Source organism: Bubalus kerabau, chromosome 19 (assembly GCF_029407905.1).
Source record: "Bubalus kerabau isolate K-KA32 ecotype Philippines breed swamp buffalo chromosome 19, PCC_UOA_SB_1v2, whole genome shotgun sequence".
NCBI classification, from domain to species: Eukaryota; Metazoa; Chordata; class Mammalia; order Artiodactyla; family Bovidae; genus Bubalus; species Bubalus kerabau.
Window position 1 is genome coordinate 65296508 of NC_073642.1, and position 27480 is coordinate 65323987.

The window sequence follows — 27480 nt, forward strand, 5'->3', positions numbered from 1 at the left end:
CAATTATTTCAGCTCTCAGATCCGTCAAAGCTAGAGCTCTGATCCCATCCGCCAGCCCCAACCGGGGATTCCTTCTCCACATGCCCTGGCCCCCGGAGGGGGTTCAGTAACCCTTGTGTCTTCCCTTATCCCCAGCCCAAGCAGCGAACACTTTCTGAACATGTCCACATGAATCCAGGGACTGCTCCCCACGGGATGTGGTCCGTGGCCCCATCCTATCTGGAGGTGTTTCTTCCTTCCTGTCCCCAACCAGATCATCAGTTTTTATTCTTAGGTAAATCTTCCCTCCTTCCGCCAGGCTCTCTTAGCCCATCCTCAGCTGCAGAGGTGGTAGTTCAGAGCTATAGAGTAAGGTTTGGGGCGTGACAAGGCCAGATTCAAAGCCTGGCTCTCACCTGCCCTTCTGCTCACGCGGGATTCCCCTGCAGCTAACACTGAGGCACTGCGACCTCCCCACAGGCCGGTGGCGTGGACAGTCACTGACGCATGGACAGTACTGGCCCTCTCCCCCGGTGAGCTCCTGGGAGCCTGGTCCCCGCCTGTGTGTTTCCTTCCCTCCTGGACTACGAGGCCCTCAGGAGACAGGCACTGCTCTAGTCTCCTTTGGGCCCCCTGTTCCTGGCACAGAGCAGGCACTCAGCGTGTGCAAATGAATGAGCCAAGAGTCAGCACCAGGCAAACATCTGTGATCAGAACACACAGGGGATGATATTAAATATCTTGTAATAAACCATAGGGCTTCGCAGGTGGCTCGATGCTAAAGAACATATGCCTGCCAAGGCAGGAGACGCGAGTTTGATTCCTGGCTCGGGAAGATTCCCTGGAGAAGGGAATGGCTACCCACTCCAGTATTCTTGCCTGGACAATTCCATGGATAGAGGAACCTGGCGGGCTATAGTCTATGGGATCACAAGAGTTGGACACGACTTAACAGCTAAACGATAAATACACACACACACACGCATATACTGAGTCACTTTGCTGTACACCAGAAGCACAACACTGTAAGTCAACTTATCTTCATTCTTTTTTAAAAAATAAGTGCAGTGAGCAAGCCCATAACTGGGGGTGATGGAACAACGTCTTACCAGTGATCTCTGCTCAGAAGACCCTTTAAACCATTGCCTTAATCAGTGGGATAATTAGAGTCTGCAGACCATAGGCAAATAAATTAGCAAGGATTCCAGGACCCTTTGTTAATTGCAAATAAACATTATGTATCTCGGCCACCAGGATGAAAAAGGCCATAATGGGGGTGATGAGAAGAGACCAGGCAAACCTCAGAAGAGGGCCTTTTACTTGACTTTCCTAATAAATAATTCAGATTTCTGGCAAGTTCTCTTTAATTCTTGCAGTTTTGACGCTGTGAGGCAGCTTAGGATGGCATAGTAAATATAACTGTATGAACCTCCATAATTTTTTTCAGTGCATTAAATGGATAGAGTCTACATCTTTCTGTGTTAGCTAGGATGGCAATATAATCTGCCATCCCAACTAAAATAATTCAGAGTCAAAGAGGGACTGACTATTGACGAAGACCCAGGACGTAAGCATAAACCCGGCTGCCCCAGCACCCTGAAATGAGTGATTCTAATATTCCAACATTAGACTATCTACTCTGCAATTAATCAGCTCTATGCCAAGAACTGCCATGAAACCTCACAGGCAACATGATGGGAGCAAATGAAAAAATTCCTGAAAATGACATTGTTCGGTGGAGATGCCTCAAAGGAAATTTCGTTTGCCATCCACAGTGGTACCTGCATTAGTGTATAGATAAGAGATGATTTGAACACTGAGTTTCCCAAAAGGAATGTCATTTAAAAGAAGAGAAAACTGGAACGTCCTTGGGGGTCCAGTGGGTGGGACTCTGTGCTTTCACGGCCAGGCACCTGCATTCAATCCCCGGGTGGGGAACTAATAAGATACTGCATGCTGTATGGCTAGGCCAAAAAATAAAAGGCAGGGGGTGGGAAAGAGGTCCAAGAGGGAGGGCACATTTATATACATATAGCTAATTCACCTCACTGTGCAACAGAAACTTACACAATACAGTAAAGCAACTGTACTCCAATAAAAAAATAATTTAAAAAATAAAAGCGCTACAATTTTTAAAAGAGAAAAACCAACCAGCATTGCTTTTCATTTTCCACTTCAGAGACTTCAAAATATGTAAATTCTTCTGATCGATGTAAATCATTAAGAACATTTTGGAGTAAATAACCTGCTGAGGGAAAAACCCCCTAGGTTTCTGAGATAACAAGGAGTTTTCATATCCGTTTGGATGGTGAGCCGTTATCTGTGAAAGGCTCAGAAGTTCATGGCTCTGAGGTGGCATTTCTGTGACAGGATGACGATGCTGACGAGCCTGTGTGTTTTTACATAGCGTGGTCTTTCAGGCACCACTCACTCACCAGTTTGTCCGGGACAGTCTGTGCATAGGTGGTCAGGGAGCTGGGTTCACGGGCTACGGAGATCGTGCCTTTGTAAGGCTTCCAGCCAGGGCTGAAGCCGGGGAGAGAACTAGGAAAATTCGTGTTGGTTGCTGGAGGCTGCTGCTGCTGCTGCTAAGTCGCGTCAGTCGTGTCCGACTCTGTGCGACCCCATAGACGGCAGCCCACCAGGCTCCCCCGTCCCTGGGATTCTCCAGGCAAGTACACTGGAGTGGGTTGCCATTTCCTTCTCCAATGCATGAAAGTGAAAAGTGAAAGTGAAGTCGCTCAGTCGTGTCCTACTCCTAGCGACCCCATGGCCTGCAGCCCACCAGGCTCCTCCGTCCACGGGATTTTCCAGGCGAGAGGACTGGAGTGGGCGCCATTGTTGCTAGAGGAGGAGGCATAAAAGCAGAGTGAAGAGCCGTAGCCCTGTCCCCAGGGTGCCCAGTTTCTACAGAACTTCAAAAAGGAGGCTGGTTTAGCCCAGATGAAAGGTCCTGACAGCCGTTGGCAATGGAGGAGGCAGGGACTCTGGCTGGACAGAGGGGTGGGGGACAGTGTACGAGCTCAGAGGCTGAGCGGAAGGACATTTCCAGGAGGCCACACAAGTGAAGCCCAGGGGCCGACCCCTGCATGGTGTTTGGGGAATGAAAGCAGAACGAAGGACTTCCCTGGTCGTCCAGTGGTTAGGACTCCACGTTTCCACTGCTGAAGGCCTGCGTTTGATCTCTGGCAAGGGAACTAAGATCTCACAGGTAGTAAAGTGTGGCCAAAATAAATACACATTATTCTTGGGCTTCCCTTGTGGCTCAGCTGGTAAAGAATCTGCCTGCAATGCAGGAGACCCAGGTTCGATCCCTCGGTTGGGACGATCCCCTGCAGAAGGGAAAGGCTGCCCACTTCAGTATTCTGGCCTGGAGAATTCCAAGGACTGTATAGTCCATGGGGTCACAAAGAGTCGGACACGACTAAGCGACTTTCCCTTTCTTCTTTTCTATATATTTTTAAAGAATGAATTGACTGGGGCAGAGGAATGGGGGCCTTGAAGGACTCTGAAATCCAGTCTGCATATCTTGGACTTTGAGGTTTCTTTTTTTCCAATAAGGAGAGTAATTTGAAAACTGGGAAAAGTTTTTTTTTTTAAGTCCCTTAGGAGAAATTGTCAAGGGTCCAGGATAGGTGGGAAATAGAGGGTGGGGCAGCTTAGTAACTGTGAATCCCTTCTCCAGGTCTCCACAAAAGGTCTCAGATTTGGCCAGATGGGAGTCACAGAAAACTGGGAAGGGAAAAATGTCATGATTTTCCCCAAAGCAGAATAAGTTGGGTTCTTGAAAACAGAGATGATAAATTTGATATTAATATGGGTTCTGAGCAATAATTTTAACAGATTTTTGAAGAGCTGGTGTGAACTCACTTGGAAGGAAATGTTATTGCGAAGAGGCAAACCAAACCCATTCCCTCTTTTCATAGGGTTACCAGGCTGGATGTGCAAAGCATCGGTAAAGAGCCTGCCCAAAATCCCGTGGATTATATGGGGGAAAATAGGCTGGGTGAACAAATATTTAGGTGACGATATTTGGTTGGACAAACACATTCAGAATATTTATAATAAACAGATTGGTGGAGATACACCTGGTGAGATGTGGCTGACATAAGAGCTGCACTCCCCCAGCCCAGCCCCTGCCCTGCGCTGCACATGCATTTATCGATTATGAAGATGAAGGAGACTTTAATGTGTTTACCATGCATGCTCACTGCTGTCCCAATGCTGATGTGTTAGATGCCAGATAGAAGAGTTTAAAAGATTTTGGTTGGTTAAAAGGATGGCTTGAAACCAATAAAATGACATTTTACAGGGGTAAAGATAAATCTCGTCTTTAGATTTAAAAACGTCAATTAACTCAGTAAAGGTTGGAGAAGACCCAACAGTAATTCCATTTGACGAAGACTGGCAGAGTCAGACACGACTGAGCGACTGAACTGAACTGAACTGAACTGATAGGTTTATATTGAACAGAAGTTCGATATGAACCAATAGCATATAGCCTGGCTAAAAAAAAACCATATCAGTACAAACTTCAGTTGTGTCAATAGAATCATAATATCCAAGTTATATAAGGGAAAGGCCACTCGGGTCAGTCCTCTGAGGTTACTGTACCCAGGTCTGGGTACAAGGATTCAGGAGAAGGGAGTCCAGTTAGGTGGTGTGAATGTCTACACGCACGAGGGGTCTAGAAACTGTGTCACATGGTGGACAGGGAAGAAATGGAGAACTTGACCCTGGAGTAGATGAGCGCTCCCTTCAAAGCATGTGCAAGTCTAGCATGTGTAACAGAAAACTGATTTTGTCTCGAGGGTTCATCGATTCCTTCATTCATTTGCTCAGCATTTACAACTGCCAAGTACGTTCTGTGTTGTGTCAAGCATGATGGGCGTCAGAGGCATGTAATCTCCTGGGAGACGTGAACGCACACGCATGCACACCACACACACACACACACACACACTCCCAAGTTCCTCGAAGACAAGGTGGATTGACGTAAGGGATGCAATCAGGTTCCAGGAGACGTGGTGGGGGTGTAGCAGGCCCACGATGGCCTCCCAGATGGGGCAGCTTCTCTGCCAGCAGGCAGGCAGAGACTAGGGAACAGCGTGGGCAGAGGTCCAGAGCACTCAAGTGCAGGGCATGAGTGAGAGTCAGGGGTAGAGGTCGCCCAGTGCATGGTGTGGCAGCCGCGTGTCAGATGCCAAAGACAGCATGTTCGGCAGGAGCACCGACAGACTGGAAGTCCACGCGTGGACGTGTGTGCTTCATGGGGCAGGCGTCAGAGAATGAAATGACATCGCTAACCCCGCTTTGGGCAAGTTAACCCTGGAGTAAGCAGAAGTGAGGAAACCTGGCCACACGGTGTTAGCACAGACAGAAGCCTCAGGACAAGGGGAGATGAAATGGACCAGGCAGAAGTGGGATCGATGAAGCACACTTTGGAAAAGACAGTTTGGAATAAAAATAACCAACCACCTTTTTAATAATTCAAGCTCGTAAACTCTGAAATGGTCCAAGTGGCCATTTGTCAGGGATGTTGCAGAAAAGTACTGCGGTGTCAGCAGGCAGGTTGGGGGCCATGGAGTTTAATATTCCTATCGATGTTAGGAATCTGTGATTAGCTCTCATTTTATGGAGTAACAGTCTTATTATGAGAAAGTATATTTATCTGTTATAATTTAGTATCAATGGTGAATGGCTTTCTGAATCTTTGGAATACCCAGTTCTTAATTTTGAGATTCTATGCATATGGGCGTGCTAAGTCGTTTCAGTCATGTCTGATTTTCTGCAACCCTATGAACCTGGAGTGGGTTGCCATGCGCCCCTCCAGGGGACCTTCCCGACCCAGGGATGAAACCCACATCTCCTGTGTCTCCTGCATCAGCAAGCAGGTTCTTGACCACTAGCGCTGCTTGGGAAGCCTTGAGATGCTATACTAGCTGCATCAGTTCATCAGGGATGCTGTAATGAAGCGCCACTTACCAGGAGGCTTAAGAAACAGAAGTTCACGGTTTCTCACTTCCGGAGGCCAGAAGACCAAAGTCAAGGTGTGGGCAGGGCTGGGAAGGAAGGATGGACTCCAAGCCTCTCTCCTTAGCTTGGAGACAGCCGTCTCCTCCCTGCGTCTGCTTCACCCCATCTTTCCTGTGTGTGCGTCTGTGTCCTAACTTCCTCTTCTTACAAGGACACCAGTCCTATTGATCAGGGCCCACCTGAGCTCGTTTTAACTCGATTGCCTCTGTAAGGACCATGTCTCCAAAAAAGGTCACGTTCTGAAGCACCAGCAGGTAGTATTTCAACATATGAAGGGGGAAAGTGGAAGTGAAGTCATTCAGTCGTGTCCGACTCTTTGTGACCCCATGGACTGTAGCCTATCAGGCTCCTCTGCCCATGGGATTTTCCAGGCTAGGGTACTGGAGTGGGTTGCCATTGCCTTCTCCAGGGGATCTTCCCAACCCAGGGACTGAACCCGGGTCTCCCACATTGCAGGCAGACACTTTACCATCTGAACCAACAGGGACTTGGCTCAGAAAGGGGAGGAAGGGCACAACCACTAACTAAAAGGCAACTTCTCTTTGCTCTTAGAATAAAACCCGAAGCCCCGTGTGTACAGGCCACTCCAACTCCTGTCCAGCTCCCCAGAGGAGCCTTACTTGCCTGAAGCAGCGCCCACTGGCTCTCTGCCCACTGTTGCTGTGTCTCGGTTCACTCCTCAGTCCAGTTCAGACCCTCCAGAGTCATGTGAAACCCTTCCTTCTGGTTTTGTTTCATCACACTCACCACAGTTTGCACTGACGTATATTTGTATGTGTATTCTATGTCACCTTCAGGGAAAGATACCCTTTACCTCCCAGCTCAGCACACATACAGACAGTTCAGGTAAAGATCAATGCTTGAGGGGAAAACACTTGTTCTTACTATGTTCAGGGCACCCTGATATTTCCCATTTTGTTTATTTTTTTTTTCTCATAGTAAAATATACACAACATAAAATTTGCCGTTTTATGCATTTTGAAGTCCACAGTCTGGTGGCATTAAGTACATTCGCCTTATTGGACAGCCATCACCCCCAGCCATCTCCTGAACTTTGTCATTATCCCAAACGGAAACTCTGTTTCCATTAAACACTAACTCCCTCTCCCCCAGTCCCCCCAGTCCCTCCAGTCCCTGGCACCCGCCATTCTATTGATACTTTTGGGCTCTATGAATTTGACTCCTCTGAGGACCTCATATAGGGCTTCCCAGATGGTGTTAGTGGTAAAGAACCTGCTTGCCAATGCAGTAGACACAGAAGATGTGGGTTTCATCCCTGGGTCGGGAAGGTCCCCTGGAGGGGCGCATGGCAACCCACTCCAGGATTCTTGCCTGGAGAATCCCATGTACAGAGGAGCCTGGCAGGCTGCAGGCCATAGGGTCACAAAGAGTCGGACACGACTGAAGCGACTTAGGACTCACACACGCAGGGACCTCATATAAGTGGAGTCTTTTTGTGACTGGCTTATTTGACTCAGCATAATGTCCTTGAGATTCATCTGTGTGGTAGCACGTGTCAGAGTTTCCCTTCTTTCTCGAGTACATCATATTCCATTGTATGGATAGACCACATTTTATCTCTTCCTTGATCCGTGGACAATGGGCTGCTTCCCCATTTTGGCCCTTGTGAACGATGCTTCAGTAAACATGGGTGTACAGACATCTGTTTGAGATCCTGCTTTCCATTTCTTTGGGTATACACCCAGAATGGAATTTTCTGCTTCTCTTTTCTTTTTTTTAATTATAGTTGATTCTGTTTCAAAGTGCTGATGTGACTTTAACTTCATATCACTTGCAGTTTAGAACGCACTGTGTTTTTTGGTGCTGTATCCCCAACCCCAAGCATGGTGTCTAGAACTGAAGAGCTATTTTCGGAGGAATGATGAATTAAAGTATAGATGCACAGGCTCTCCATTTTGGGGTAATTTTTCTTTATTACTTTTCCATGAATAAAAGCTACAGAGCTCCCATTTTTATTTCTTTTTTCACATGTTGTACCAATGCTGCTATTAATGTCATGGAATGCTATGGTTATATTGTCCTAGAGAGCATACATCATTTATTACAACAACAATATGTTTTGCACTCGGGCCATAAATTATCTCAAAATGATGTGGAATAACAGTCTGTTAAGATGTTTGGGCGCAAAATCTCACATTATTAATTAAGTTTTCAGAGATTTTTTTCTTGAACTTTCTCTTTTTTTTTTCCTCAACAGATCTTTAAAAAATGCTGTGCAGATTATACTTAGTTGACTGAACATGCATGTCCTTGTGATTATACTAAAATTTGCTTTTGTTAGAGTAAGCTTTTACCATTGTGGGGAAAAACACAGCAGTTGAATACTCTAGATTAAGAGGGTAATAATGATCTTCATCATCTCAGAGCAGTGGGCTGTGTGTTCTTGTTATTTGTCATTTTGTTCCATCGGAAGTAAAATCCTCTAAGAAAATCTCCAGCTCAATTTTTCTCCTGTCCCACTTCTGAATTTTCTTTACTCCCCAACCTTTCTGCTTTGGGGCCACCGGATATCATATCTTTCACATTATAAATCAGGAATGCTAACCATCTTAAAGAGAATCATCTTTTAATCATTTATTCATGATTATCCCTTCCTTTCCAGAGAATGCCTCACATTAGTTTCTAAACACTAATTATCCAAAGTATCCGAATGTATAAAATGTCAAAGTGGAGAAGCAATAGTATAAAGGTCAGACTGGAAGGGGAGAAAGATGGGAAAGAGAAAACAGAAGCGCCAAGTTCAAATGTTCACCTGTGTTAAGTCCCAGCCTTCAAAAGCCCCAGCCTTCAAAAGCCCCTCTCCAGGAGGGAGGCAATATATAAAGTTATGACTGATTTGCATTGCTGTATGGCAGAAGCCAACACAATTGTCAAGCAATTTTCCTCCAATTAAAAAATAAATTCAAAAAAGCCCCAGCACCTGCCTTCGGGATGCATAGGGTCCGGCCGTACTGGGTCGGGGTAGAGGCTTCATGTAACTCTTCTGCCACCTCTGCCCTCTGTATTTGGCCTCTATTTCTTTTCTCTGTCAAAGTTCTGAAACATGCATCTACGAGCATTCTCCTTTTCTTTTTTTGAGCATTCTTAATGATTTACACTGATCAAAAGAATTTACATATTTCGCATTGTCTGAAGTGGAAAATTAAAGGCAATGTTGATCATCTTTTCTCTCTTTAAATTTTAGCCCTTTTATTTTTTGACTGTACTGTGTACCTTGCAGGATCTTCGTTCCTCAACCAGGGATCAAAGCCATGCCCCCTGCAGTGGATATGTGGAGTCTCTATCACTGAGCCACCAGGGAAGTCTCTATGTGCTCTCCTTTTGATGTCTAGCAGCTCGGCTCCGGTCCCCACTGCTTCACCAAGATGCTCCAAGTCGCCTGGGGACCCTCTACCACCAGATCGAAGCCCTTTGCCCGGGCTCATTGACTTGTCCAGCAGAGAACCTTGTGGAAAGGCCCACCTCTGTGCAACTTTCTGTGCTCTTTGCTTAATGAGACAGCCCACTAGGCTGATGTCCTGCCTCTCAGCTCCTTCGGAATTTCCTTCTCTCCTCCCTTTCCAAGGCTTTGTCCAGCTCCCTTCCCACCCTGCATCCTCTCCTTTAGAATGTTCCTGCCACAGCCTCTTTGCAGACAATTCCCACTTCTCATTCTTTCACTGGCCAGCTGGTCTGCATCCCCAGTTGCTACAGGGCATTTCTAGTGGGAAGTCTGCTGTCCTCCCGTGCTTGGCCTTCCTGTCTCTCCAGCTGTATCGTCCTAGAGCAGGTTCCCTCCGGCCCATCCCTCAGCTTCTTTCTTCCCTCTGACTGTCCGGGCCCTGAGTGCTCCTTTCCAGAGAGCTGCAGACACCCTGGGGTGCTCTAGCTCCAGGCCCTGGCCCTTGTGGTCTGATTCACACTCAGTTCAGTTCAGTTCAGTCGCTCAGTTGTGTCCAACTCTTTGTGACCCCACGGACTGCAGCAGGCCAGGCCTCCCTGTCCATCACCAACACCCAGGGTTTGCTCACACTCATGTCCATCGAGTCAGTGATGCCATCCAGCCATCTCATCCTCTGTCATCCCCTTTTCCTCCTGCCTTCAATGTTTCCCAGCATCAGGGTCTTTTCCAGTGAGTCAGCTCTTCGCATCAGGTGGCCAAAGCATTGGAGCTGCAGCTTCAGCATCAGGCTCATCTCCAGCACTGCTGGTGTCAGCCACCTGCTGGCGTGCAAGCCTCCTGCCTCCCTGTCTCCTGCCGGGTCTGGCTCAGGCCGCTCTGCTGGCTCTCTCTTAGCTCAGGCCACTCGCATTTCCCCACTGTCTGAATACAGACTGTCCGCTCACAGCAGGTCAGCCCTAGGGCCTATCAGCAGCCCCTGCTGCTTGCTTCCTCCACAGTCATTAACCCTGTCCTTCCAACCCCAGGTCACAGTTAAACCCACAGCACCTGTGGCCCTTGAGGGTCACGCCACCACCCCACCCCATTCCACCCCCATCCCAGTGTACTTTTCCTCTTAAAAATCCCTGTGGGCTTCTGTTCCTGGTCTCCTTGACCAGGACGGGGCTTCAGCCTTTCCCGTCCGTCCACAGCATCTAATGCCAGTCCTGCTAACCCATGTGCCAGGCACAGAGCAGCAGGGTCCCATCCCTGCCCCTGCCCTCTGCTTTTGCAAAGAGAGGTCCCCATCCACCTCTGAACCCCAGCGAGCCCCCCAGGTTTTCCTAATAGTAACTTTTTACTCAGTTCTCATTTCACCTACTTGTGTTCAACCTTGAGCTTCCCTGGAGTCTCAGAGAGTAAAGAATCTGCCTGCAATGCGCAAGAGCTGGGTTCAATCCCTGAGTTGGGAAGATTCCCCTGGAGGAGGGCCTGACAGCCCACTCCAGTATTCTTGCCTGGAGAAGCCCATGGACAGAAGAGTCTGGCGGCCTACAGTCCGTGGGGTCGCAAAGAGTCGGACACGATTGAGTGACCAAGCACAGCACAGGAGCTAATACCTACAACTGGAAACGAGTCAGAATTGAACATGTAAGTGAACTGTAACTACTGTGTAACCAGGAGCAAAAATGTTACACCGTCTATTCTGGACAAAGTCAGTTCAGTTCAGTCCAGTTCAGACGCTCAGTCGTGTCCGACTCTTTGCGACCCCATGAATCGCAGCACGCCAGGCCTCCCTGTCCATCGCCAACTCCAGGACTAAGTCAGAGGATCATCAAACTCACACTCTCTCTCACTTGTCACGTGCGAGCATCTTCACTTCAGTCCACAGTCAGTGACTGGCACATATGCGCAGGAACTGGAAACATTACAACCCCGTGCATTTGTGCGTTTCTTTCTTTCTGTGGTACTTTGTCCCGACTCCCTGTCTCTCTGAGATAGAGTAAGTAGAGATTTCCGTGGGTCCTGTAACAAGTTAACAAGTGTCTCATGTGACAAATCTCCCCGCCACCCCAGGGGCTGATCAGGGGTGGGAGGGACCCCGGGAGATGTTTTAGCTAGCCTTAAAGACCCCGGCCTTTCCAGCCTGACATCTGGAGGGCCCCTTTTGGACGTGGGAAGCCGCACCGGTTCGAGCCGAGTCACCAGCCCGGCGCCGATTCTCACTCGAGGCAGGGCCTGGCCGCGGCGGAAGAACGCGCGGAGAGAGGGGCGCGCCTGGCAGGACGTGGCCAAAAGTGGAGCTGCTCCGACGTGGACACCCGGCCGAGATGGGCCCGCGAGTTGTCCATGTTTGGTCCTGGAGCCGCCCGCGGGGCGCGCAGGGACAGCGCCCCCGGGGGAGCGCGGGCGCCGGCGGCCGCAGGAGGGGTTGCCCCGGCCGGGGCCGGGGGTGGGGTGGGGGTGCGACTCCCCCGCTCCCCGCGCGCCCCCTCCCGCGCCCCCACCGCCGCCGCTTCGCCTTTGTCCCAGCGCGCCCCCTGCCCACCCCGGAGCCGGCGGCCGCGCCGGGAGGCGGGGCCTGGCCGCTGCACCCCCTGCCCCGGCCGCGCACCGCCCTCGGCTCCCTGGCGCGCCAGCCCCGCCCCGGCCCCGCCCGGCCACGTCCCCTCGCCGAGGCCGCCCCCTGGCGGGCGGAGCGGGCGCCCGGCTCGCGCGGCCGCGGCGGCGGGCCCGGGGTTGTCATGGTAACCGGCGGCGGCCGCCGCCACGGCAGGGCCGGCCCCAGCGCCAGCGCCGGCCGCGGCTCGGCGCGGCTCAGTGTGGGGGTGATCGGGCGGCGGCGTGGCCGGGCCGGGGGAGCGGGCGCTGCCCGGCGGCCTCAGCATGGAGGACGGCTTCTCGAGCTACAGCAGCCTGTACGACACGTCCTCGCTGCTCCAGTTCTGCAACGGTGAGGAGGGGCGGCGGCCGGGGCGGGCCGGGGGGCCGCGGCGCGGAGCGGGCCGAGGGGCGAGGCCGGGGCGGCCGGGGAGGCCGCGCAAAGTTGCTGCGGAGGGGCGCGCGGTTCCCGCCGCCGCGGGCGCATTGTGCTGGGCTGCCGAGCCCCCGGGCCGCCCGGGCCTCGCTGCGCCCCCGCCCCCGCCCCCGCCCCGGCGCGGCTCGCTGCTCCCGGCTCCCGGCTCCCGCTCCGGGCTCCGGCCAGTGCGCGCGGGGAGCGGCCGGTCCCGGGGAGACCCGCGCGGGCGCACCGGCCGGGCAGCGCGTGGGGAGGCCCGGGCGTCCCAGGGCTCCGCGGGGACGTGTTGCTTTCTGCTTCCAAACTCACATCTGTTTGGAAATGTCTGGATGAAGAACTCGGAAAACACATCACTTAATAACAAAACGCTCCTTCGAGGATGTGCGCAGTGGTTGCTGCGCATGGACTCAGATCCATTCCGTTCTACTTTGATGAAACCATCAACACTTTGATGCAATCTAGAGCTGTTTAAATGGACAGGCAGAGTGAACCGGGCTTCACAGTGTTTCGACTGTTTACGGGGTGATACTTTTGGGGGGTTTTTTGTTTGTTTACAGGGAGGAAATAGTAATAGCTATCAATATGGCATCTTTAAAAATTATATAAAATCTTAACGTTTCAAAGATGTTAGTTTCACTAGTAGGGTTGAAAAAGATAGTCACAGCAGACTGCATGGTTTATCAGAACATTCACGCACAAAAGTTAACCATAAAATTTTTATATGTTGGATTTATTGCTTTATTAGAGGATCTCAGAAACTTGTTAAAGAAAAAAAAATCGTGTATTTTCTAGAATGTGCCTCTAGTACAGGTGGAATCATTTGGAATTCTAGACGCTTTGACGACTTGAGCAATTTATTTTGCAGTTGTATTTGTGATTTAGGCGAATATCTCTAGTTATTCGACACCTGTTTGCAAATAGGAGGTATTGGCCTTGGCAATTAAGATCACCGGGTTGATTCATCCTTTAACCTCTGGCAAAATTTATCATCTTTTTCATGGGAGAGTATATAGTCTTATAGTTTTGGCAGCTTGTAATTTTCATGTTAATCACATGTTAGCCTTCATTAACTTGTAATGGCCTCTTCAGCAGAAAGGATGAAAGTTTTTGCTCTCCAAATTTAACGAGAGTTTCAGAGCTGAAGGAGGATAGAATGTATTTGGTGCCCTTCTGGCCATTGGAATTTCTTATATGTAGTTGAGAGTCATGGAAACGGTTTTATCCTCCACAACATTAAGTAGATATTTGAGCAGTTGTTTAGGGGCTGGTCATGTTGCTTCTAAATAGCAGTTCAGTCATAAAGTTGTGCATCTATTCATGAACATTCTGGATTTCTGCCTTTTCTTATTAAGTGTGTGTCAGAAATATTGGTAAGGAATTTTACTGGTAAGTGTCTAGAAGAAAGTAAAAACCAGGTTTTATATTGTATGGCTAACAGTTTAAAGAAAAATGACTTTATTATTGAAGCATAGTTGATTTACAATGTGTTAAATTCTGCTGTACAGCAAAATGGCTCAGTTATACACGTATATCTATTCTTTTTTATATTCTTTTCCTTTATGGTTTTTCTGAAGATACTGAATATGATTCCCTGTGCTACACGGTAGAACTTTTGTTGTTTATCCACCCTGTATATAATAGTTTACATCTGCTAATCCCAAACTTGCGATCCATCCATTCCCTACCCATGTCCCCGTAGGAAAAAAATGACTTTAAAATAGCTTAGAAACAAGCAATAAGAGCAATTCAAAATACAACTGAATCGTAACAGTTAAATTACTTTTCTTAACAAAGCTCTTAGCTCTGTGCTTTTTTTTTTTTGGTTACCTTATGAACAAAGTTTAAAGCAAGAATGGTCTCTGAGGTAGAAGTGAGTGTCATACTGGTGATGTTTTAGACACCAGATGTTTGGATGAGAAATTATTCATTTTAAGAGGCCTTTGCTAAGTGAAAATATAAATGAGTACAACCCAATTAATGACTATGATGATTCAATGAAAGCAGTGGATCACAGGAGCACCATTTCACCAAGCATTAAATTAAACATTTGGGTATTTTATTGGCTACAGTGAGAAAAAATGCTTTTTGAATTAGAGATTTCCATGACAATGGCAGGACTACACCATGCAGTAGATGAACCCGTCCGTGTTCACATGTTGAGCACACTGCATGCTTTTGACAGTGACAGGAACCAAAAAGTCATAGTTGTTTGTTAGCTTCAGAAAATACCTCCCATACTTGTTATTTGGATGACTGCCACAGGTAACGTCTTCCTGGTGCGATCAAGATAGAAGTTAGTAATAAACGTGAAAAGGAAGGAAGAGAAAACGTTGTTCTAATGAGTGAAGTCTCTAGTTTCCACTGTATTTTTCCCCTTACTGTCTCTCGTACTTAATTTGTAATGGATATTAAATGTCAACATAGGCGGTATCCAGCCTCATGAAAAGACTATCCATGCTCCTTTTAGACACTGGCTGTCTCATTTCAGTAGGAAATGTGTGCAGTATTTTTTCCAAAACTGTTTAGGACTCTGTAAAGTGAGCTAGAAATCACAACCTTCTGTCCGCCTAAGAAAAAACTACCACAGTTGGAAAGTGGACTAAAGCTGTCATTTATAAGCCAATTTCCTGTTTGGGAAATACTTGCCACCTTTTACTCCATTTTTTCTTCAAACCCTTCCTTTTGCATAGGAGGAAACTGAGGCTCAAAGAGATTTTTCTAACTTTATAAGGCCACACAACTAGTAAGGCTTGGATACCAGTATGAATTCTTTTGGTTTGTTTTAATAACAGCTATTGAGAGAGATAATTCACATTCTATAAAAATTCTCTCTTTTTAAAGTATACAGTTAAGTGGCTTTTAGTATATTCACAGAATTGTGCGTGCATCAACATTGTCTAATTTTAGAACATTTTCATCACCACCCAAGAAACCCTAGCACCCACTAGGTTGTATTCCCCACTGCCCTGGCCCTTTGGCAACACCAACCTATCTTTCTGTCTCTCTGGATTCTGAATATTCAGTATAAATGGAATCATATGTGTGGCCTTTTATCTGGCTGTTTTCACTTAGCACAATGATTTAAGGTTCACCCATGTTGTAGCATGTGTCAGTACTTCATTCTTTTTATGGCCAAATAATATTCTGTTATATGGGTTCAGTTCAGTTCAGTCGCTCAGTTGTGTCCGACTCTTTGCAACCCCATGAATCGCAGCACGCCAGGCCTCCCTGTCCATTACCAACTCCCGGAGTTCACTCAGACTCACGTCCATCGAGTCAGTGATGCCATCCAGACATCTCATCCTCTGTCGTCCCCTTCTCCTCTTGCCCCCAATCCCTCCCAACATCAGAGTCTTTTCCAATGAGTCAACTCTTCGCATGAGGTGGCCAAAGTACTGGAGTTTCAGCTTTAGCATCATTCCTTCCAAAGAAATCCCAAGGCTGATCTCCTTCAGAATGGACTGGTTGGATCTCCTTGCAGTCCAAGGGACTCTCAAGAGTCTTCTCCAACACCACAGTTCAAAAGCATCAATTCTTCGGTGCTCAGCCTTCTTCACAGTCCAACTCTCACATCCATACATAACCACAGGAAGAACCCTGCTTTATGTCTCTGTTCACCAGTAGATAGGCATTTGGGTTGTTTCTACTTTTTGACTGCCATCAATAATGCTATTAGAAACATTCATATCCAGGTTTTTGTGTAAACATATGTTTTCATTTCTGTTTGGTTGATGCCTAGAAGTAAGGCTTCCCTGGTGGCTCAGATGGTAAAGAATCTGCCTTCAGTGCATGAGACCCAGGTTCAATCCCTGGGTCGGGAAGATTCCCTGGAAAAGGGTATGGCAACCAACTCGAGTATTCTTCCCTGGAGAGTTCCATGAACAGAGAAGCCTGGCAGGCTCGAGTCCATGGGGTCGAAAAGAGCTGCACGTGACGGAGTGATTAACGCACTTTCACACTTACCTAGGAATAGAATAGCTGAGGCGTATGGTAGCTCTGGTTTAACATTTTTGAGGAACTAGTCTGAATTTTTTGAAATCTAAACATCAAGCAGTCCATCCTAAAGGAAATCAGTCCTGAATATTCACTGGAAGGACTGATGTTGAAGCTGAAACTCCAATACTTTGGCCACCTGATGCGAAGAACTGACTCCTTGGAAAACTCTGATGCTGGGAAAGATTGAAGGTGGGAGGAGAAGGGGACAACAGAGGATGAGATGGTTGGATGGCATCACCGACTCAATGGACATGAGTTTGAGCAAGCTCCGGGAGTTGGTGATGGACAGGGAGGCCTGTGCAGTCCATGGGGTCGCAAAGAGTTGGACATGGATTGAGCGACTGAACTGAACTGAAACATCAAGCTGTTTTTATTATACCTTATTGGTATGAGACTGGGGAGTCAAGAAACTGGATGAAAGAGGGAAGGAAGTGGGTGGGAAGAACATATTGTTGCTATTTCATTTCTGTGAGTCACTTTGGATTCTTCCATCAATCACAGTTCTTCAAAAGAAGTCAACGTACACGTTGGCTTAGTTGCCGTAGGTTACAAGAATTTCAGAGTTTCAGGGGACCTAAGGGTGATCTCATCTCATGATTTACTTTCTTAAGCCTCTGAATGTTTTGTCAAAGTACAGCTCACCCAGGAACCCAAATGTCAGGCAAATAAACCACAGGGAGCATCCCCCGATGAACTCGGGGAGAGGGTAGTGTCTCTGGTCCTCCTTGCCTGTCCTGTCATCCCCTGATTCCATTCACCAGCCCTCCAGGGCTTGAGATCTCTGTTCCAGAGGTTATTCAACCCATGTTTGAGCAGTTCCAAAGAACGGGAAACTCACTATTTCTGCATGCAGCCCATTCCTTCTTTGTGTGATTCAGACTGTCAGTTGCTAAAAGCAGTCAAAATTTGGCCCAAGTTCTGCTCCTTGGGTCCATAGGAAATAGGTTTAATCTCTTCTCTATGTACTAGGTCATCCCATGTTTGAAGACAGTCCTGATAGCTCCTTCTCAGGTCTGATTCCAGCTAAACGTTACCTTTAAAAAAAGAAATCCTCACAAGACACAGTTTTAGACCCTTCAGCATTCTGGTTTGCCCAGTCTATACTTCTTTTCTTTTGTCTGTATGCCTCTTTGGGCTTCCCTTGTGGCTCAGCTGGTAAAGAATCCGCCTGCAATGCTGGAGACCTGGGTTCGATCCCTGGGTTGGGAAGATCCCCTGGAGAAGGGAAAGGCTACCCACTCCAGTATTCTGGCCTGGAGAATTCCATGGACTGTATAGTCCAGGGGTTGCAAAGAGTCGGACACAACTGAGCAACTTTCACTCACTCACTTATATGCCTCTTTAGATTTGACACAGCTGAATATCTGCATATTCCAAGCGTGGTTTTTAAATACAGCGGAGTAGAGCTGGATACTCCACCTCCCTTATTCTAAAGTCTATACTTCTAATAATGTAGCCCAAGACTATATTTGTTCTTTTGCTTGCCATTTCACATTGTTACCTTTTATTGGTTTTCACCTAAAATTCTTGTCTGTTTTACATGTATTGTGGCTAACCCCCCTTTTTTTCCATACTTTTCCCTTTTCTTTTTAAGGGGGAATTTCCTTTTTTATTTTAGGGGTAATTTTCTGCAATACAGCATAATTGTAATCTGTATCATAATGCTGTAAATACTCCCAACACTTATAAAATATTTCAGTGTTATAATAACATGGAAGTTGGTCATTGCCTTAAAGGTTATGATTCTGGCTGATAGCTTTTTTTTCTGTCTTGCCTGGAAAGGTGCTGTGAGACATCTTCCCATGTTCCTTTCTACAGCCTATACATGGCTCAGCTACCACTTCTGATGTCACTGGACTTCCCCTGCAGGTGCTACTTGTTAATAACCACAGCCTGTCAAGTCCCTGCTCCCTCCTGCTCCCAGTGACATTCTGAAGCCACTACACTAATCTTTTGGACTTCGTTGTCGTTGTTCACTTGCTAAGTTGAGTCCGACTCTTTGTGACCCCAGGGACTGCAGCACCCCGGGTTTCCCTGTCCTTCACCATCTCCCAGAGTTTGCTCAGATTCATGTGCATTGAGTCAGTGATGCCATCCAACCATCTCATCTTCGGTCATCCGCTTCTTCTGCTCTCAGTCTTTCTTAGCATCAGAGTTTTTTTCCAGTGAATCAGCTCTTTGCATCATGTGGCCAAAGTGTTGGAGCTTCAGCTTCAGCATCAGTCCTGCCAATGAATATTCAGGACTGATTTCCCTTAGGATTAACTGGTTTGATCTCCTTGTAGTCTAGGGCACTCTCAACAGTCTTCTCCAACACCACAATTCAAAAGCATCAATTCCTCAGCGCTCAGCCTTCTTTATGGTCCAGCTCTCATATCCATACATGACTGCTGGAAAAAGCATAGCTCTGACTCTGCGGACCTTTGTTGGCAAAGTGGTATCTCTGCATTTTAATATGCTGTCCAGGTTGGTCATAGCTTTTCTTCCAAGGAGCGCTTTAAGCGTCTTTTAATTTCATGGCCGCAGCTACTGCCATTTATTTTTCTAGTTATGAAATGAAAACTTGTTTTTATTGCTAAGCATTTATATTGAGGGAGTTAAGAATACTTTATTTAAAATCTTAGAAATATTTTGGCATCTGTGATTCTGTTAACTTTAATTCTGATAGAATTTTCATGTTTGCAAATAGTTGGGTTTGAAACAAGGTCAAGGAACTCGTGTGAAGAAATCACTCTGAACTCAACAAAATGAAGTCTTTTCAAACCTCATGTATTCTTCTGTGGTGGCTGAGGACTGAGTTAGATTTTCTGTTAGCAAAAACCAAAGAAAATAGTTTTTACAGGAAAATGCCAAGTAAGCACCCATACTAAGTGAGAATTTTTAATTGGTGTACTTGATATTCTGGCAGGGAATCTATTTTATAGCCAAACCACAAGCATTTATGGCATTATAAACAAACCCAAGCATTCTGATGGAAAGTTCACCAAACCAGGCTTGAAAGTAACTATTAATCAGTTCTTGTTAATTTCTGAGAGAATATAAGCTTTTTCATATAGTCTCTTAAAAAATAAACATTTTAGTTGAGTGGAGAGTGGATAAAAAAGAAATAACATCTTTGTTTTTACTGTCAAAGTCTGTTCGAGCTATAAAACTAGAAGCGTGAAAAACTTAATTATGGTAGCATTGAAAATTGAACATTAAAGCTTTGCTTTTAGTAGCAAAAACATCTTCTCTAAGGACTTAAAACCAATAGTATTTTGTGCCACTTAGAAAAGTCTCTTTCAGGAAAACTATAATTATTCATCTTTAAAATCCTAGCTTATTAATTGAGGATTTCTAGGATTAGCGAAATGTTTTAAATGCCACCAGACACATGGAAAACTTTTTTAAAGGTATGCTGCAAATTGTAAATGACATGTAAATATTATCAATATACTCTCCCCACCAAAGCGTCATGTTTTTCTCACTAGATGCTTGACACGTAAGTTTAATACTCTGCCGACAGCTGTTTCAATGTCGTGTGGGGCGGGGGCTGTCTTATACGCCACCCGGAGCTAGTACGTACCCTCTTTGGTTTCCTGTAAAGAAATAGCTCTTTAGAAGATTTTCATTCTTTAAAGTATTTATTTTCCAATCAAAAATTAGGTAGACATACTTTCAATTTTGTTTCCTCTCAAGCCCTGTCTTTATTGGAAAATACTATTTGTGGGGAAAGCTACATTTTTACAAGAGTACTTAGTTGTGTCTTAAAATGCAGTAGCATATTTATCCTGCCAGCTTTCTGGAAAAGATTTAAACTCGCTGTCTTTAATAAACCATCCTCTCTGTGAAGGGGCAGATTTGACCGTTAGCCTTGGATGATGCGAGAGGCTGGGATCGCCGAGCCTAGAGCCTGCCTCAGGTGGGGAGTTCCGCAGGAGACCTTGGCTGCCTGCAGAGGGGGAGAACAGAGGTGCCAGCCTCTCGGGGTGGTGTCTCAGTCGTGGCGCGTCCTTGCGGTGGGGTCCAGCACTGGCTGTATCCTTCCTTCTGTGCCCTCTGGAGGGGAAGGCATCATTGTCCTGGACTGCAAATTATTCCCACAAAGAACCTTTCGCGGACAATGGGCAGCTCACAGTTAAGGATAATGAGGACAGAGACGATCAGGCGAGTATTCATGGAGAGAGAGGCCTTTAAGTTCACTTGGCAGATGGAGGCAGTTTCGAGTGCGTCCCTACAATGTGCCCAGGACAATGAAAAATGTTGAAAACATGTCCTCCCTAGAAGCATCGGTTTTCCCTCGGCAGTGTCCTGCGTGCGTCTTTCCCCCAGCCTCCCATCTCCATGGGAGAGTTCTCCTCTCCCACGGATCTCATCGTTCCTGCCCCCGCTTTACTCAGACTCTGGTCAGTGCTCATCTGGGGTGTGTTATAAGGGCAGCGGCCCCAAACTAGCCTTTCTGCCTCCAGTCTCAGCTCCTTTTTCTTACTCAACACGTGCTTGAGTACCCACCGAGCTCCTCACTACGCAGGTCTATGGCTTCCAGCCACATGAGGAGTCCACGTGGCCCTGGCTTTCAAAAGGAAGCGCGCGTTGCCCTTCAGGAGCTGGACGCTCAGCATCGTGTTCTCGGTCAGTTGTTTAACGACCCTAGGCGTAGACGGTGCTGAGAAGCAGGCTCAGGAGAGGGGCCGGGCATGGGACCTGGAAAGGCCTGCATGAGCTTTTCCCTGGGGATTGGAAGCCATTCACCCACAGGGGTGGGGAGAGGGCAGGAAAGAACATTCTAGACTGGGTGTGAAGCCCTGGGCGGGAAAGGAGCTTTTTGGAAACTGAAAGTCTTCCCTCGAAAGAAAGAGAAATGGGACAGAGTTGAAATGAGGCGGGGAGTGTCCTGTGGGGCCTTTGGGCCACGTTAGGAGTTTGATCTTATTTCTGGGGAGCAGAGAGAATGTGGTGGAGAATTTTGAGGCGATAGAGTGACATGGTCAGATTTTCAGGGAGTTTTGGAGAATGCCTCTCCCCGCAGTGCAGAAGAGGGGCTGGAGGTGCTGCTGAGGGCGAGAGGGGGGCTGTCGTGTGAACCCGGGGAGAATGGTGGCGATTCCCACCAGAGGGCTGCTTGGGGGCTGGCCGCACCTGGGCTTCGGCCTTTACAGGCAGGAGGAGGAGGAATTGAGGATGCCTCCCGGGCCCCCGACATGTCCACCCAAGTGAGTACCACAGGCCAAGCTAGAAGGAGCTGGAAGGGCAGACAGGCAGACAACGGTTCAGTTGGGGCCTGTGGGACCTAAAGCCGAGGGGCTGACTGGCTCGTGGGAGGCAGAAACCGGAGCCAGAAGATGTCTGTCCTGGAGAGGAGATGTTTGAGAGCCATCAGTACGTAGATTGGGGCTTCCCTGGTGGCTCAGGTAGTAAAGAACCTTTGCGATGCAGGAGACGTGGGTTTGATCCCTGGGTCAGGAAGATCCCCTGGAGAAGGAAATGGCAACCCACTCCAGTATTCTTGCCTGGAGAATCCCATGGATGGAGGAGCCTGGCGGGCTACCCTTGTCCATGGGGTTGTGCAGAGTCGGACACGACTGAGCGGGTAACACTTTGACTCTTCACACTTGCAGTGTATAAATGGATGGCACCAGAATGCATGGCAAAGGTGAGCTCACTTAAGGTGGAGTTAGAATGCTCCTTCTGAAAGACCGATCTGAGCCAGGAAACCTCCTCCTGTTGGAAAGTCTTCAGGGCCCCCCCACCTTTCTGGCATGCTAGCCCCCAAGAGGCGGCTGCGTGTCTCAACTCCCAGCCGCTTCCCCAGCCACCACCCCCGGCTCCTGAGTCTGGTGAGGGGTCCTTTCTTGGTGGCCACTAACCTCTGTCATCACCATGATCCCAGAGGCCCGTCACGGTGATTTATTTTCAGATCGCGCGTTAGACTGTTACCCTTTTCCAGGCAGAGGCTCCTGGTGGTCACGTTTGTATTTTTTGCTCCTCAGCAGAGCCTGCGCCTGGTGGGTGTCCTGATGGCTGTTGTGGGCTTGTGAAATATACACGCACCGGTCAAAACACCTCACTCGTAACGTGTATGCTAAATCGAGGTTAAGTAGATGCCACTTCTACATATCCTTGAAATAATGTGTGTATATATATGTATTTTTTTTATGAGGAAGGCCTGGCAAGCCATTCCAGTGTTCTTGCCTGGAAAATCCCACGGACAGAGGAGCCTGGTGGGCTACAGTCCATGGAGTCGCAAAAGAGTCAGATACAACTCAGTTGACTGAATAACAACATGAGGCGGTTTCATAGGCTTAACACAAATTATATTCAGCCAGAGGAATTGACCCAGTGAAGTAGTTCTTGGCAATATCAACATTTTTGGCCATAAAAAAGGATTGAACTGTTAAATCAGCCCCCCCTAAATTATTTTGTGTAACAAGAATTTTTTCCATTCTTAGACAAATATGTTCTAGTCGAGCAGTTGCTTAGAGTTGTTGTTATCATTGTTTAGTCCCTAAGTCCTGTCTGACTCTTGCGACCCCGTGGCCTGTAGCCCACCAGGCTCCTCTGTCCATGGGATTCTCCAGGCAAGAATACTGGAGTGGGTTGCCATTTCCTTCTCCCGGGGATCTTCGCACTCCAGGGATTGAACCTGAGTCTCCTGCGTTGGCAGGCGGGTTTTTAACCATTGAGGCACCAGGGAAGCACTGGTAGAATTAGGAGTGTCATCGATCGCATGCCTGTGCATAGTAGCCCCGGTTACGGTGTCGCTAACAGTTGAAAATCCCTAGGAAGAGAACTGAGTAAGGATACTTCATGTAGCATGAAGTCCCTTGTCATGCTGAACCATCCCGTGTGTGAAACACGGAGACTACTCCCCCGGGAATGCACGGGCCATATAATAAAGATAATGATCAGTGAGCATGGCTTCACCAAATTTGTCCTTTAGAAAGGAATTAAGCAGCCTTGCCTGCACTCCACTGCTCTCAAAGACTGAAATTTAGCTGTGTGTGTCATTTCTTTGCCTGCCGAGAAAACAGCCTTATATTGAGTTGATATAATTTAATTATATAAAAATGTGTGTTCAGACTGCGTCTTGTACTTAATTACAGCTCTGACAACACAGAGTTGTTATTTCCCAGCCAGAGCTTGTGCTGCTTTTAGGTAGCGGCTGTGTCCCATCCATCTTTCCCTGCCCAGGGCCAGGCACTCTGTGTGTGTGTGCGCGCGTGTGTGTGTGCGCGTGCGTGCAGTGGCGGGGGAGGAGCAGGAGACACAGACAGTGCTGGAGGTCTCACCAGGCAACGTCAGACGTCACATGGTCTGAGCACGTACCGTTGTCCCCTTGTTTAACCTTCACTGAATGAGGTGTTTGGATGGCATCACTGACTCAATGGACATGAGTTTGAGCAAACTCCAGGAGATGGTGAAGGACAGGCAAGCCTGGCGTGCTGCAGTCCATGGGGTCGCAGAGTCAGACATGACTGAACAATAACAACCACCCCGTTGAGGTGGCTTCCGTGTTCATCTCCATTGTGACTGGTGAGGAAACAGAGCCCCCCAAATTTGAGAAACCTGCTCAAGGCCGCCTGGCTTGTCCTGTTCAGAGCTGGGATTTGAACCCAGGCATTTGGCTCCCCGGTCCATAGCCCATGACGTGCTCAGTTATGTTTGATGCGTGAGTGACGGATCCAAAGACGGGACGGTCACAGACACGAAGGGATGTAGATGGTTTTCTTCGGCCCCTTGCTTCTGGAAGAAGCCACGCACACTTACTAGTTGAATCTGAGGTCCTTTCACTGGCTTGCCAAGGGGGTCTCCAGACACGTTTCCTTGTCTTCACCCGCGTTTCCCTTCAAATCGCACGCCTGCTGCGCTTTGTAGAGCAGGAGTCTCATTTATCTCTGAGTTGCCCAAAGTCCCCAGGGAGCTGCCCGTTGCCCTGAGGATGCGGGATAGCATCCGGGAACGGCCACCAGCCTGCTCTCCTAACCCGAGGCGGCCTCCCCTCCCATGTGCCCTAAGATGCCACCCCCTGGGTGGTGTCTGAAGGAGCCCGGCTGGTTGACACGTGTTCCCACACGCTGTGCCCCTGGCTTCCCTGCCCCGCAGCTCCCCCACCTCCTTCGCATGTCCTGAATCTTGGCAGTGGGACCTCCCTGGTGGCCCAGTGGTGAGGACTTCCCCTTCTCTCTCTATGACAGGCCCTGGTTTCATCCATCTCACTAGAACTGACTGAAATTCGTTCTTTTTTATGGCTGAGTGCTGCGATTCATGGGGTCACAAAGAGTCGGACACGACTGAGCAACTGAACTGAAGGAAGAGAAAACAAATATCGTATATTAATGCATATATATGGAATCTAGAAAAAGGGTATTGATGAACCTGTTTGCAGGGAAGGAATGGAGATATAGATGTAAAGAAAGGACTTGTGGACAGTGGGGGAAGCGGCCAGTGGGACAAGTGGAGAAAGTAGCATTGACTTATATACACTGCCATGTGTATGGATAGATAGCTGGTGAGAAGTTGTTATATGATATATAACATAGGGAACCCAGCCTGGCGCTCTGTGATGACCTAGAGGGGGAAGGAGAAGGGAGGGAGGCCTGCGAGGAGGGGATATATGTACACTTACGGCTGATTCGTGCTGTTATACAGCAGAAACCAACACAGCACTGGGAAGCAATTTTCCTCCGGTTTAAAAAAAGGACCTCACCTTCCAATGCAGGAGGTGCGGGTTTGATCCCTGGTTGGGAAGCTAAGATCCCACATGCCTCATGGCCAGAAAAAACCAAAATGTAAAACTGGAGCAGTACTGTAACAAATTTCATTAAGTCTTAAAACAAAAATGAATCTAGGCGAGGCTCTCCTGGGGCCCCAAGCCTGGCGCCTGTGTCCCCGTGCCCTGCAAACCCTGATTTCCCTCCAGACAGGCAGATCCCGAAGGGAGTCCCATCAGGGCCTTCAGTCCCTGAGTGCTGGGCCGAAGAGTGAGTCATCTCAGAGTAGAACTAGGAAGCGATCATTTCAGCCTGGTAATTGCTCACTTACAGAGGTTTGGCGTGATCTGTGCGTTGTCCCCTCTCCTATAGTAAAGCGTTAATGAAACTGTTCACTCCTGTTTAAAAAAATCTATTTATTTTTTAATTGAAGGATAATTGCTTTACGGAATTTTGTTGTTTTCTGTCAAACCTCGACATGAACCAGCATAGATATGCCCAAATCCCCTCCCTCACATCGGTAGTTCTGGTTCTTTCTGTTTTCCCTCCAGCAGCCTCATCCCATTCATCGCTCCCTGGCCCTTTTTAGAAGCCTGTTTCGGTTTTTAGTGTGGCAGGGGTGGTGGTTTAGTCGTAAGTCGGGTCTGACTCTTGCACTTAGCGTGACACTGACCCGTGTTAGCCCTTTTCGAGTGTGCAGTTCAGCACGAAGTCCATTCTCATGGTGTGCCGCCATCGCGAGCGTCGGGCCACAGAACTCTTTTCATCTTGCAAAACTGAAACTTTGTCCCCATTCAACAATGAATCCCATTCTTCCCTCCCTGGGGCCCTGGCACCCTCCATTCACTTTCTGTCTCTAAGAATTTGATTACTCTAGGGACCTCATATAAGTGAAATCCTACAGTATTTGTCCTTTTGTAACCGGCTTATTCCCCTTGCAGAACCTTTTGTAAAACTCCAGTTTCACGAGTTACAGAATCCCAAACCGAACAATGTCTGACTAAGGGTTCAAAGCTGGGTGCGAGGGGAGAGGGGTAATTACCTCTGAGTTCGAGGCGGTCAGAGCCCCTGCTGGGTGTCACTGGATCGCACCCACGTGCGTTGCCAGCAGCTCTGTTCAGCCTGTCCCGGGTTAAGTCTAAACATCTTGTCTCTGGAATCCCTCTAATAAAATATCTGCTCTTTCCCTCCCCGCCCTGATGTCAGGGCGAGACCAGGCTCCAGAAGGGTGGTGCAGAGTCCTGGGAAACAGGGCTCAGACTTCACACTGTCCTGTACACGACCCGCCAGCGACAAAGGCCGCTCTGACAAGCAGAGAATGGTGACAAGTGTCTAAGCTCTCTTAGGAATGGGGGAGGTGGTGGTGGAAAAAATTTTAGGGCAGTTTAGAAAGATGATGAAGGGCATATGTTTGCTAGAGAAATTCCATGACATACGCCTTGTGATCACCAATAGCACGCATTCTCTCTCAACTAGCTAAGAACCTAAGAAAGGAAACAGCAGGTGTGAGACCCAGGGTCTAGGAAAGGATCTGGCCCAGAGTCTTGGAATATCTCTGAGTTTTTGTGCTTTTTTTTTTAAAGATGGCTGTTGCACATTTGGCACCATCTACTGACGTGAATGTCTGATTGGAGCATCACACTCGCAAGACTGTTTAAAAAGATGAGCAAGCGTAGGCTACATGTGTCCAAAACGAGTCACTGACTCTTGAGAATTAGTACAAAAGATGCTGTGTGTTTCTCTCAAGGCCTCCTGAGGTCTGTCACCAGGTTACATCCCTGAGGTTCAACATGGGCTTTGGAGACAGACAGGTTTGGGTTCGAATCTCGATTCTGCCAGTGATGAAAAATAAACACCCTGACCTCACTTTCCTCCCTTCCGCCCATCTGCTGCTGTCTGTCCCACTGGGCAAACCCAGAGGGGATCAGGGGGCCGTGTTGCATCCCCCACCCCTGCCAGGGTTAGCCTCCCAGCACAGAGGACAGGGAAGGGTCAGAGGGCAATCGCAAGAGGTCCAGCAGCGTTGTCTGGAATTGAGATGTAGAGATCTATGAGTGTGTTACCTTTGTGTTGTCTTGGTGGTTGCAGCTGCGTTGGTCTAGCCTGGTTCCCGATGCCATGTTGGCACCCCATCAGTGCTCGAGTCATCCATCTGTCTACTGTGTGTGCCACTTTTCCGGCATGCCAGGAGACTCCATGGCTCTGTAGTCTTGCTTTATCCATCCTTATCCCCTTGTGTTTCCATATGGAAGTAGTTTATCCTGGGGACCCAGCCTACACACTATCTCCTGGCTGAAATCTTCCGTGATCTATCCAGGGTCACTTCTGCATTTCCGAATTCCAGCACATACCCCTCCAAATGCTGTTTGGTTCCTTCC

General features: G+C 48.0%; 1 protein-coding gene across 8 annotated transcripts in view; it reads left to right on the forward strand.

Annotated features, from left to right (window-relative positions):
- The window catches only part of EML1 (EMAP like 1), a 197335-nt gene that overhangs the window by 49746 nt on the left and 120109 nt on the right, over positions 1-27480 (forward strand). For 2 of the 8 annotated variants that reach the window (XM_055556806.1, XM_055556812.1), the window contains exon 1: positions 12186-12350. The exons of 2 other annotated variants lie outside the window; for them this stretch is intronic. In XM_055556806.1, the coding sequence (XP_055412781.1) occupies positions 12284-12350 (67 nt within the window). In that variant the 5' untranslated portion in view covers positions 12186-12283. Of the gene's footprint in view, positions 1-12183; positions 12351-27480 lie in introns of those variants that run through there. 4 more of the 8 variants (XM_055556807.1, XM_055556813.1, XM_055556814.1 and 1 more) reach the window with 3 other exon arrangements.